General features: G+C 39.6%; 1 protein-coding gene across 1 annotated transcript; it reads right to left on the bottom strand.

The window, feature by feature from the left end:
* Positions 1-9,832: 9,832 nt before the first annotated feature.
* On the bottom strand, positions 9,833-13,799 carry C10H15orf48 (chromosome 10 C15orf48 homolog). Its single transcript, XM_010391138.4, has 4 exons — positions 13,646-13,799; positions 13,226-13,314; positions 12,403-12,463; positions 9,833-11,759 (listed from the first exon to the last, which is right to left on the bottom strand). The coding sequence occupies exons 1-4, from the start codon at positions 13,685-13,687 to the stop codon at positions 11,691-11,693; spliced, it is 261 nt and encodes an 86-aa protein (XP_010389440.1). The 5' UTR covers positions 13,688-13,799; the 3' UTR covers positions 9,833-11,690.
* Positions 13,800-14,217: the final 418 nt, after the last annotated feature.

Below are 14,217 nucleotides of genomic sequence, written 5' to 3'. Positions count from 1 at the left end.
CTGGAAGTTCAGAGAAAAGGCAACAGAAGATGAAATGAGAATAAAGAAGAAAACAATCAGTAAGTTTTTATAGATACTTCAAGATAATTTTCAGTATCAGCTTAGAGAAAAGGGGCATTATTATAAATAAGGTCTCGTGTCTTTCCAAACCAGACTATTTCATGTGGCTAAGATAGTTTACACACTCGTACAGTATTCTTTTCCTTCTAACAAATCCTCTGCTTGAAATGAAAATGCATATACTTGACAGGACTTCTTTCTCAGCAAAAGACTTGAAAGATCTGAGCAGGTTTCCACAACTAGTATCCCTGGTTTCCAGAGCTGTGCTGGAATGCTCTTGCTGATTGAACAGATGAAATCCCAAGAAAATTCTGCCACTTCTGAAAGTCCACATTGGGAGAAGGTTTTTCCTTTCTAAATCTGTGATTGTCACCCATCCTTTTCTGAAGCACAGATACAGTTTTGATGACAACCTACTCATATGAGTCAATAAAACATTTTCATATGAGTAGACTGCAAACCCCCACATCCCACTCTTTCTTTCTGAAGTGTTCTTATCCTAAGAAGAAAATTATCAGAAACATATTTTGTTTCTGAATGTTTTCCTTGCTCAATTATGTGTTTTGGTCTTTGTTTTTAATTGTGTTGCCATTTTGTCTTTTCAATACCAGCAGCATTTCTTTCTTCACTAGCAGAATTACCATTTAAAATGCCATACTTGAATCTGGTCTTCAATTATCTTACTACTGTACGTATCTGCTACTTCTTGCAGAATCACTCCCAAGTGGCAGAATGACTCAGAAAAGCAGTAGGCTGGCATTTAAAAGTAATTTTCTGACACAGAACCAAAAAACCCAAAAGACACCCATCAAGTAATGAGTGGCAAGAATTTTGTTCAGGTATTTTGGTGGGATCTCATGAGGACACTGCACTGCACTGCACAGGGCAGGGCTGTTAAAGCATCATTTCTCTCTACAAATAACTACAAGAGTGTAATAAACAAAGACGGGTAGTTGGGTAAAAGACACGGTACATACTGCAGCAGCTTCCTAGTCCAATAAACTAATCCATTGCCAGAGCACAAGTTCCCTTGGGATCTCAAGCATAGGGGACAATCCCCTGGAAATATCCAGCTCATTTCCCTCTATCCATCCAAACTGGCATTGCCAGGGTCTTTTTTTCTTGCTGGTTGCTCCAAGCACATTCAATTTTTGCAGCAGTTAGCACAGCAGTGGCATGTTTTACCAGCTCTTTGCATTGTGCCACTGCTCTCAGCTTCCCTCTCTGTTTTCTTGCCATATTCTGTCCTCTCCACAGGCTTGCCCTTGCCTGGTCATTTCCTCTTTGATTGATAGATTTTAAAAAAAGCCTTCAGCCACCAAGTTGCTAATTCATAGGAAACACCTGATCTAAAAGCCTCTATATTCCCTTTCTACCATAAAAAAAAGATAAATGTCCTCCACATTCTCCACCCTTAATTCCCTTTCCAGTTTCACGCCATCCTCCCCTCTGTAACAAATTGTGCTGGGCACTGGCAGTCTCTGTGCTCTGGAGCTTGCAAATCCTGCTCTGTTCTACTCTTCTTATTCCATTTTCCACAGCTGAATGCCCTAGGAAGGACCCTACATGCTCCTTCATTCTCTGAAATACCTGACACAACTTTGGAAACTACTAGAATAAATATGGATCCTTTCCATTTACTGCTCTGCAGCCTCCACAGCAATCTGCTCTTCAAACACATGTATAGCTGCCTTCTATGTGTACAGCTGTAAAATGATGGTATCCCCATAATTATATTTGGTCTTTTGAGAATTTTTGCTCTTTTATCTCTACTTTCCTTTTCTCCATTGTTTTTTCTCAGTATCACACAGTTTGAAAGCGACCGGTACTAAATATGCAGTACAAAATAACTGCTTTTATTACAGCTATGAAGATTTACACCTTTTATGGCATCAATTTGTGTAGGGGAAAAAAGCCATTTCATAAGTTAAAGTATAATTTCATCCTTAAGATGACTGCTTCATGATTGCCTTATTATTATAGATTGTAAAAAGGTAAGTTGGTTCTCCAGGACCATTATCAGCCAGTACATGAGGGTATGTGAAACCAGTCAGTGCTGTCTGTCCAGAGTGTGTTTTGCATTGTTTTACATAGTAAACTAAGTACTGATGTACACAGGATTTTTAGTTCAGCTGATGAATAAATAAAAGGACCCAGATGGCAAGCAGACTAAAAATTTGCTTTTATCATAGGTGCATTAAGAGCATCCAAGTCCCTGCAATCTTCCTATTTCTTTTTCCCAAAGCACACACAAAGAAATTATTTAATAAACCCCTAAATAAACTGATGAAATGTGAACTAGTAAAACCAGTTACCTTAGTCTAGTATCTGGCCTTTTAAATTCAAAACAGAATTTTTGAGATAAACACCGTAAACAAACATTTTCATAGTTAAGATGATGATCCATAGTTCAGTGTAGCATACAAATATTCTGCCTTTTTTTTACTGATTTCTCGTTTCCAAGCCCCCTGTGGGAACAAGCCTGACACACCTGTACAGACAAGGACTCCCCTCACCTGGGAGCCTTCCAGGCCGTTCCCGACTTCTCCAGACGATGGCGCACCGTTCCCAGCGTTAACAAACAGCTGGGCGCTGGGGAGGGCCAGGGGGACTTGCCGCGGGCAAGGGAATATAATTTGTTACACATTCTAGAAATGTCTTATTAGTAAGTAAAGAAACAGCAAACACTCCAAAACACCCCCGAACCTAAAATACGCCCCCACCAAACCTTCTTATTTTTTTCCTGAAAATAGCAGAGGGGGATTTAACGTTATCATGGATGCAATAAGGAAAAGCACATACCTAGCACAGATTGGCTAATCTATTACCGGGAAGGAGTTTAGATACTTCTTGAAGGCATATACGGGTAAACACCATAAAATACATGCTCCAGTGCCTTCCTCCAGTTAGAAACATCTAATAAAAAAATCATATGAGTAGAAATTAGTTGAGGCTACAGATACCTGAAATGTAATTAGAACAGATTAAATGCAAACAAGGTAAGTTATCAAGCAAGCCCTTTGTTTCTATGAAAACAAGTATTCCTTCTTTGGGGTGCTGAATTCATGTTTCCAAGACAACAGATGCTGCCATCTGAAGCATTGCTGACTCTGCTTTTTTTGTGAAGAATCAGAGGACACTTTCAATCAAAAACATAAAGTGAGGGAAAAAATTTTGTTTTAAAGTAAGCAGGTACAATTATAAATGTCAAATATTGTTATGTTTACACACTGCAATTGCTAGTACAGTGGTGGTTTTGGATTTAGTTGAACAGACTTCAGAGAGAGAAAATTCAGATGACGGGCTGATGAACTCAGAACCACAACTTCCTTCCAGTAAAGTCTTCTTTCATTTCTTCAAGCTATTAAGCAATTCTGTATTTTCTAAGCTTTTGCACACACCTTAAACTGGAAACAGAAATTACCCAACCAGTTACACACTGGTTTCTTTCTTTCTATTTGCTTTAAATAGAACCTAGATGGACTCAGTGAGGATGGTTTTCAAGCAACCTAGCTTCCTCAACTTGCCACAGAGCGAAGTTCAAGTCATAGAATAGAAAATTCAAAGGAAAGTAACTCTCTGCTTATCAAAAGTTAAAGGTTCATGGGTAGTTAGCTGTAAATGAAGATATGTTTTAGATATGCTCACTTGTGAATAGCTATGCAGGATATCTCGTTACGTTAACTCTATTAATAAAGTGTCTTTGTAAAGCAGCAATGAAAGCAGAGTATTTTTCCTCCACAGACTTACTACATTTGAGATTCTCTGAGGAGAGGATCAAGAGAAGAGGCAATTCCTAATTTTATCTGTCAGAGCTAGAAGGAAGCTGCTCATGGAGGTGGAGTAATAACAAAATTAAATCTCAACAATTAGCCCACCACCTGCTATGGCTAAGTAGAGGTATTCATACTGCAGGGTTGTTTGCCTGGATTTTTTTTTTTTTAATTTTTTTTATTTTTTAAGAGTTCATATCTTGTTTATGATACAAGGTGTGTTCATGTGCAAAAAAAGGAAGGAGGGGAGAAAACATAAAGCCAGATCATGTGGGTTCTGCAGATAGCAACTGGGAAACATTAGACTCCATTACATTACCATGCAACCAAGTATGACTCATACTGTATCTGTGGTGGTCCAACACCAATTTCCTTTACAGACTGCAGCATTAATTGATCTGTTGTGCGGTTCAACTTAGTTCAACTAAGACATCTGATGGTTTTACAGTCATTTTTCTCTTAAACAAGGTATGTTTTACCTGTCTAGCTTATACCACAAACTTTCATTACTGCATGAAAAAAAGAAAATTGGAGTGTTGCCCCCATCTCCCTTCTTTGTTGGGTTGCCAGACTTTATCTGTTTAGTGAAGAAGAAAAAAGCTCAGTAAGTAAAGAACTTATCTTACTTTTTGCTTGTTTAAAACTGATTACACTTTTCTTCAACAAATGTATTGCAGCTACAGCAATACCCCTGTGCTGTACTATTCCTTAAGGAATGCATGTTACACCTGTGGCACGGCCAGCCACACAACTGTGAGGATTTCTAGAAGCAGATAGGAAGGTTCTTTTTGGTTCTTTATTGAGGGAATCCATCTATGACTTTGATGGTAATTTTTGTTTACCGTAGAGGGTGTACACCTATGCCCTTTACACCTACTGAGAAGTGACACTCTCAACAGTATATGCTCAAACACAAACTTCCTTGTAACACCCTGTTTTGTGTAGTGCAAAAGCTTCCTCTTTGAACTAATAGAAACACAGGAGCTTGAGCAGAGACATGCCCAGTTCTTAAATGTTTTAACTTTTCTTAAGAGAGAATTTTCAAAAATCATGTACTAGTACATAAACACAACCACTACAATTTTTACTGTATTAACTCCATGCCTCCCTGAAATCAGTATAAAAACATTCACCTAACTTCAAACTAATGTTTCTTCATCTACTTTGTACAACATGCTATTGTAACGCTGGAAATATGACCACAAGTTTGGCAATGACCAGAACTGCAAATCATTATGACTAGGATTGTGCTGCGGATTTCTGCTTTTGTAAGGTGGATACCGCAGTCTTGAAGACAAATTAATTTTTTCTGACGATAACGTTTCATTCAAAGCATTCCCAAGAAGAAAACTAAACACAGTAATGGCAGCATAATGCTAACATATTTAATAATGCTAACAGCACAGGCAGCATAGTGCTAAGTGTCTTCAAAAATACTTAGGCTTTACTGAATTTTAGGAGTCACCTCAGAAGGCAAAGATGCATCATTAAATGAAACCGTTTTAACAGCTTCAATAAAACCCCACCTTTCCATTTGTTTTAATGCAGTGAATATGTGATTTATCAGCAGTGGATGACTTTGCTTTTCTTTGGCAAACTGATAAGATTTTTCTGTTACTATCAGGGATCAGGACTTTTTGCATTTACTTCCTTGTTTGTGCAGCAGCAGCATCAGATAAAGGATGGTGTTTATTAGTTACCTGCCTACTGGAAATACATTTAATTCAATTAAAGAAGTGACACCCAAAAGGAGATCAAGAATGTGATAGTTTTGCAAAGCTTGAACTAATTTATTTATATGCAAGAAGTTTTTCAGACTTGTGTGGCTTTCTGACCTCTCAGCTAATACAGAACCTTGCAACAAAAAATTCACATAGGATACAATACTGAAACAGGAAGGGAAAGAACTCCAGTTTTCACTAACACTGTGCTGTTGACAGTCTCTGTTATAATCTAGCGGGGAGGTAAGTGTTCCTCATTTACACCTCACACCATGCACCAGTACTTTCTGAAGATAAAATACAGCTCTGTGCAAAAGGCTGATGCAGCCCTCGAGCCCACAGTCCACCTATGGAGCACCAGAACAGACTGGTCTTGTGCCAAATACTGTACAAATGAGTAAAATGATACAAAATGGCTTGAAAAGCAAAGACTTCTACAGAACTGTAACTGAGAAGTGGGATGCAGGCAGCTCTACCTCGTGACTGCATGCTTTCATGATTTAGGCAATGCTGACAGGATTGCTACAGAGCTCTGGTCCCCAGAGTCTAATTTTGATGCTGTATCCTAATGACTTATCCTCCAGAGTCTCTAGATCCTCAGTTTACCATCCTCTGGTAACAGCAATGTCTGTGCAGAATTCCCATGCCCTTCAGCAGGGAATTCAGATTATAAAATCAACGGCTGTGATACAAGTTCCAAGTCCAAGAGCTATCATCTCCCTCCCCCACTTCAGCAACACTTGGGGTCAGTGAAGTCAGCAAATCTGCCTGAGTGAGCGCTAAGGGAGTTTGAACTTACAGAAACTATGTCTTCTAATTACTCAGAAAATACACAAATGAAAAAAAGCAGTTTCTGCCTGGACTGGCACTATCAGTCTGCCATGCCACAGGAATCACGATGATTTATAGTGCTTAGGATTAAAAACTGCCAGACCACTTCAGGTTTGGAGTTACACAACGCGAACAAATTGTTTTACCATTTACCTGCAAAGAAACAACCAGATGAGCAGAATTTCAGTTACAGAACAGCCCCTACTCAAAACAAAAGTTATCTAGATAGAAGTGGGTGAGCAAGAACCTCCCATAATATTATTAGCTGATATGGCCTTTATTTTTCTGCAGCAGCATAATTTAGAGAGAGCTTTCAGTGGAATGGACCCTACATGCCAACATAGTGTTAATTTGTCAACAAATTAAAAGAAAAACTGCAAATGTTTTTATGTGAGTCTACTGAAAGATAATGCATGCTTATTATTTGTGCTTCATTTTTTTAAAAAATGGAAAGAATTTTAAAGCACTTTTGTTATTTATACATATAATGAAAATATAGAGATTTCTTCTTGAAATGTTTACAATCTATGTATCCTTATTGTTATTAGTAAGGCTCCTCTTTTTTTCCCCCATGATGCATTTATTACAATCCATCAGCATAAATAAAGCAAAGCAGAAGAGGAAAGAGGGAGAAGGAAAGCAAACATTACAAGCAGGGCCTTCTCTGCTTAATTTCTTAGTTTAAACCACCAGCCTAACTATATTTTGATCTACTCATTAGACGTGTAACTTTCTAGAACACAGTGCAGGTACACCAATAAACAGTAGTAATAGTAGAAATAAATTAGGCCAAGAAAAATCTAAGTTTTTCTGATGTGTTTGTTTTGATGGGTGAGACAGAAAGAGATTTGGCAAGAAGAAAATATGTGCCAACAAGTGAAAAAAGAAATGAGTCTCAATAGAAAATAGGGAGGAGGATATGAGTGGCAGCAAGCAAGTCATACCAGAGTCTAGAAATATTCTATATCAAATATTTCAAGTTGAAGTGATTTTTCTACTGCTTGACAGCCAATAAAAGTGGAAGCACATGTATCTGAATTTTAACAGATGTTCACAAGTACTTTTTAAACCTATGGAAAGAAGGTCACAAAAGTGACTTGCTTTATCTTAAAAATGTTGCATGATGAAGCCTAAATTATTTATACAGACCTTTTAGGAAACATTACACACTGTCAAATCTTGGCCATGAGCAGCAGAAATGGTACTGCCAGCCAGGACAGGAGCACGCCTGCCAGCCCAGCACCCCAGCCCTGGCTGTCACTGCTGCTGCTGCACAGCCCAGCCTGTTCATGGGGCTCCACACACAGAGCCACCAGCCAGGACAGCCAGGACACCTCCAAGGATTCTGGACACAGCCTGTGCAGTGTCACAACCCCCGAATGGAGGCCACGGAGCTGGCCTGATGCACCAGGCCAAACCTTGGAAGTCTTAAACAACGTGAAAACCAACACCAAACCAAACCCTTTTTCATGCCCCCATTGCTAAGAGACGAGGGTTTATTTAAATTTATTTGGTAACCTGGCAGTGAAGGCCAGTACTGGCCTATATCCTGAGACCCAGACAAACGGTCTCTTGGGCTCCCAACCAGGGGCCTGCCACCCCCACTGTTACACCTTGTTCACATGGCCCTCAGTCCCCACACAGGCACTGTGGTGATGCTGCAGCACAGCTCTCACTCTTTAGAGTGAAATTTGTCCCAGGCCCTGGGCACCCCATGCTGTGAGGGGCCCTCACACGTCCTGGGTGAGCCCCGAAGAAGGGCAGCACCTCTCCAGTAATTTCTCTGGTCAGAATGTATGCACAACAAAATTATCTGAAAGTAAAAGATAATGAAACCAAATCCCTTGTTCATCTGGGCAAGGTCCAGCATAAATAGGGTTGGTACAGCCGTGGTGAGGGTGTGTGATCTTTGGTCAGGGCGAGGTGCGCAGGCGAACGTGCTTTGGACACGGTGTCAGCTCACGGCCTTGCAGGTGCCATTACTGTGATGGCTACTTCCCGATGGAGAGAGCTTTGGGCAAACAAGCTGCCTGCTCCCTGTTAACATCAGCACCTGAAGGGCAACACTCACCATGTCCAACCACAGTGCCCAAGGCTGGGCCAGCAGTATTGCTTTTATTTCTATTTCAGTTACACTTTTTATGGGATTTCATTGTCTGTGTGCTCCTGTATGGCAGGGATGTCTGGACAGCAAAGGCTTCAGACAGCAAATGAAAACTGTGCCTTGTTTGTTTAATCTGAAAGCTTTTTTGGGAAGTGTCCAACACCAAATATTGGCTGGATTCAGTGAATCATTCCCATTACTCTTGTTTGTTTTCCACAGCTAGTCCTAGGTTCAACCACCCTCTGTAGTGAGGCAGACAACTGCAGGATGAACCACTTCCTTCAACAGTTGCATCAGGCCCCTCTGTAAGTTACTATTTTTGCAGAAAGCTCGCACACCAGTGAAATAACCAGAGAGTGCAGAACTACACTAATAGCACCTTGTGGCAGAGAAATGCAGGGGGTCAGAAGGAGAAATGCTGATACTGGGGCTATCACACGCAAAGAAACCAAAAAACTCAACACAGCTCTCTGATAACTACACCACCACAAGATCTGCAGTTTTAAGGCCTTGAAGCACTATTGTAATACCAAAACTAGTAATTCATTGTATGGACACTGCAAAAAGCAACCTTCTAGTCTTCTGTTCTTCCAGAAAGCTATTTACAAATAGACTACTTAGAAAAGTTAGAAAAGCATGGCCATAGATTCTAATGATGCATTTCTAATAGTGATTATAACTACTAAAACACATTTCTAATGGTTTCTAACCTATATTTAAACTCAAACAAGCTAGTGAGCATTTTTATTAAACTTTGTAGGTAATATGAAATTCAGAAGTGATATAGTTCCATGGAAACGTACTAATTAGAATGAGCAAAGATGGTCACTGTTAACAAAAAAAAAAGCCAAAACCAACCAGAAAACCCAAACCAAAACCAAGAACAAAGTGGAGTAGGAGACAAATGGGGAGAAACAAGAAAGTTGTTGAATTGTTTCAATACCCTCTAAATTGTTCATGGAATAAAAACTCATGGGTTTGCATAGCACAGATCAGCGAACTCTTACTGTTCTCATAAACATCAGCTCATAAAATTCAGCCAACTGAATCTTTACTGTTTGTGGAATAAGGAAATAATGTGTATATTGTTTTATAGATTTATATTGAGAAGCTGAGCAGGGAGATGCAGTAATTGCCCTTGGTGTACTCTACTTTTAAACAAAAATCCTCCTCTCTGCAGGAGACAGATGCACTGTCTGCGATGACACAGAGATCACACAAACCCCCAAGAACTTTAACAATATTCATAATCTTCTTGAACTGCAGAAAAATATTTTGATTTCTTACATTGTGTGAAAATCGTCCCCCAAAAAATCTATATTAATAAAGAAAAACAGAACAGCTAACAAAGCAAAACAGTTTATTACCAGAGCTGTTATGCTTCAGGACAGCATAAGAGAAACAACAACCTGTGACTGATAGCAATCACACTGCTTACTGTGCTACTGGAAACATCACTGAAATGTGGCTAAATACAAAAATTAACTAAAAATTACTTACACTTATTTCCTCAATGTGGACAGATACTTAGGTCACAGTATTTGCAGACCAAACAAGTGACTTACTGAAGAACAAACTCATTAAATTAATGCACCAACTCAGAGCACAGCACTTTGTTTTAGGTACAGTCCAGCAGAAATATGGAAATACAGAGAAGTATTTTAAAATGTTTTCTGTTTTAAAATCCTTAAAGCTTGTATTCCTCAGAGCACTGTATTTTTGTGGTTCTATGCTATCCAATCTTCTTGGAATGTCATTCCTTAAAATGAAAGCTAAGGACTTATTCTGAAGACTAGTAGTTACTCTCACTCTAAAACATAAATGCTGAGTCATCCTTACTTGATAAACAAATATTTGTGCAACATTTAAACTATTTTTTTTTCCTTGGTGGAAGAAAACATAAAGCTTCTGAAGCCAAACTATCTGAGAATTCAGGAGACAGCTTTTCTAACTTAAGCTTGTCATTGCTGCAGCAGAGTAACCTAAAGCACTTGATTATTACTCATTTAAGGGGACTTTTTCCAATTAGCAGTTGTTTCACTTTTGCTTTCTTCCTCACAGAAAGTAATATGAATTCTGAACATCCATTGTAAAGGAAATGTGGAATAGATTGGGAGACTGCTCAGAAGAGGGCACATCCAGAAAATATCTACAAAAGGACTGTTCTGCCATTGGATGCATCTATTATCTCATTAATTTACTGGGAGTCTGCCTATTACATTCTTTCCCTGGCCAATCCACAAGCAACACACAGAAACTTAAAGAGGAATTGTCTCTTCACAGAATCATTTCTAATTTCAATCTATTAGTTTTTATTTGATAAAGGAGATATTCCTAACAGCAGGTAAAAATCTTTAAATTGAAAAAAAATATTGTTAACTGTGCAGTATGTTGGAGCTCACACTCAACCAACCTCGCACAAAAAGAAGAAATTAACACTGTGTCGTTTTGGATAATGCAAGTTTTCTAATTCTAGTAACTTAAAAAAATTTAATAATGAGCAACATTTAAATACAACAGAAATTACCTTATTTTCATTTCCCTTCTAGCCACACTTAACTCTTAGGTTTTTAGGTTCTAAATCTGCAGTCTCAAATCCACCTTTAAATAACCTCTTGGATTCCTCAGTGGGTAAGTTTCAGCATTTGAAGCAGAACATTAGTTTTGACTTAAACTGTCACCACATCTAATACAGACAAGGAATGCAAGGGTACTTTATGAACACATATGCTGCCATACAGAGACATCCTCTGGCTATGACTTTGCTCTCTATATAGCATTGAAACACCAGGAATCCCAATTTAGAAAGGCTTTTGGGCAATTTATATGAAATGTATAAATTCAGAATTTATTTTACGAAAAATGAATAAAATGAGAAAACAAATGTATTTTGAAACAAACCCTGAAATTCTACAAAAACTGTGAAGGCTTTTTCAATCCATAACCACCATCTGAATATTCAACAATTTACATCAAATGCCTATTAAAAATTAATATTTTGAGTCAGATTTTTGGACTATTTGGATGCTGTATGCCAGCTTCTAAAGCAACATGAAACTCCTCATCCAGAGTCCAAAAAAATGTAGGGAGACCCTAAAAATGTAGCAGAAGCATTTCCGCACACTGATTTCAGTAGTCAAGTTTGTGCAGAAGTGATTCCACTAGATTCATAGGGTACCTTTTTGAGGCAACAGAAACTTCTCACTTCGTAAGCTTTTTGACCTTTTCCAGCTCTTCTATAGGCTGCCACTTCTGATTGATTGTTACCAGCTGGAAGAAATGGAAAATATGAAAGTTAGCAAAATCTCAGTGAGCATTTACTCCACTCCCACATCCCCCCATATCATACATCATCTTATTGATGAAGAAGTTCTCGTGGTTTTACATTTTCCTTTCAGAAATGTGCAACTGATAAGATAATAATTTTTTGAACAAAATCACTTGGATATTAATTAAGTAATAATGCCAATTTTGTTTTTCCTTATCCTAGCTGCTCTATTAAATTATGATATTTTTCCTTCAGGCTGCAGTACTCAAACATTCTTACTCAATTCTGTAATTCAGGAAAAAGGTAAGGGTAAACAGCACTTCCTCTATGCTCCAAATTTCCACTGTTATCAATGGAATTGAGTAAATGGATGTTTGGGGTGGGAATGGACATAGGAGAGCACCCAGAAGTTCGGCATAAATTCAAGATCAGACCTACAGTGTAACAGCTGAATCCTATCATTAGGTAATACAGTGAAGACATAAAGTAATGAATGAAGCATTTGTTTCTACTTTTAACTAGATATACATCAGCTTTACACTTGTTTCCTCATTCATATTTTGCTAGTTCTTAGACATTTAAAAGAAGTGATTCATTATGTTGGAAATTTATGCTATTTATACATATATTATACATAAAAATTACCTTCTGAGGCTTGGCAGGATCAATAGTCTCCCATGGTTCTGGGCTGCCAATCTTGTGAATGCTTTAAAAGGAGATAAAACAGGTATTATGTTTTAAGGTGTGTCCTTGCATGTATTTTCATATGAGCAGCCTATTGTCAATAGAGCTATTCACTTAAGCAAGGAGTTCCCTAAAACACAAGTTCACAGGTTTGGATACTCTGTTTTGAAATCTGGGTAGGAATCAGCGTGGCTTGCTTTGTTTGCAGTTTCCAAAGCACCAAGCAAGCCAGCACTGTTCACATATCATTGTGAGGGAAGCAAGCTGAAAAATCAAAACTGAATAAAGACACAAAGTAAGGGGACTTTTACCCTGACAGTTAAAATGCCTATTCCAATCACTTTAAAATAAATAAATAAATTCCCCAAAGCTTGAAGAGTACAGGATTTGGCTCCAATTATTAGCCAAGCCATTGGAACACTATCTTAAGTTAATACTATCAAATGCTCTTCTTATATACAACCCAATAGCCTGGTTGTAAAATATGTGCATCTCATCTACCTATGTGATTATATGAAATTCTTGATTAGAACATTTCAGACTTCTAATACCTAAATCAAAGAAAAAACATAATTATTAAATCAAAAGTTAGGAAATAACCTGGACTACACTCCAAATTAATTAATTTCTTCACTATTTACAATCTGCAGATACTTCAATCCTTACCAATACTCTGGAACATGCACCTGGCGTACTTTTTTTTATGGTGTAAAACATGATGGTCAGATACTTGGTTGAATAAGAAAAGGTTAGGGTGAGCTCTAAGCAGTAAGTTTTTGCTTACATGACATCAGATTTGCGGAATAGGGAATGGACACAAAAAGAGAACGCCCCAATTGCTGCGAAGGAAATTATTCCAGCCAGGGGAATAAGCTGAAAGATAAAATAGAGAAAAGAGCTGAACTTATGTCCTGGTTACAGACCCACGAGCAGGGGGAGCAAGGGTTACACAGAACTAAGGAGGGGATTACCTGCTCATGTACATTACCTCTATATTACTCTTTACAGCACCTCACTTTTAATACGTGAATTTCACTTTTACCTCTATATCACCCTTCTCCACACCTCACTTTTAATACATGAACCTTAACGCGGGTCCCACTTCCTCGGGTAATCAAGTGGCACCCACGGTGCAGCTGCCCGAGCCCTCCGCATCCCTCCCCGCAGGCGGGTACCACAGCCCCGACCCCTCGGGCAAACTTACTTCTTTTTTGGTTTTAAGCGTGTGCAAGATGCCCCTGTTCATCCTGGCGGCGGCTGCGGAGCGGCACAAGTGTCGGCAGTCAGCGCTCCCCGAGTGCCCGGGAGGCTGCGGGCGGCGCCGGTGCCGGGCCCGCCCCGCGCTCCTTGAGCCTCGCGGCGCTGAGGGGCACGGGGCAGAGCGCCCCCCAGCGGCCGGCGTGCAGCGGCGCCCCCGGCCCGGCAGCGCCCCCGCGCGGCCCGCAGGTGCCACAGGGAGCGGCCGGGAGAGCGGGACGCGGCCCGAGCCCTTCCCGCCGCCAAACCCTCTCTCTCCGTGACTGCAGCACTCAAATCTGCCTTCTCCATTTACTCCTTTGTCTTCTTGTCTTTCCCCTTCTTAAAACAGCTGCCCAAACAGGGTATCTAGGCAAACGCCCAAGTGAGGACACAGCCTGCCTCTTCCAGAGCTCGCAGAGTGACCGAAGAGCAGCCCAGCGTCACCATGTCCCCTTGCGCTGCAGCAGAAGCTCAACCCAGGTCCAGGTTCCCATCACTTTATTGTGTACCACAGCTCCTATCACTTCCCAATATCCT

The sequence above is a fragment of the Corvus cornix genome, chromosome 10 (assembly GCF_000738735.6).
Source record: "Corvus cornix cornix isolate S_Up_H32 chromosome 10, ASM73873v5, whole genome shotgun sequence".
NCBI classification, from domain to species: domain Eukaryota; kingdom Metazoa; phylum Chordata; class Aves; order Passeriformes; family Corvidae; genus Corvus; species Corvus cornix.
Note: the sequence above shows the minus strand (reverse complement) of the source record. Positions and strands in the feature narration are given on the sequence as shown.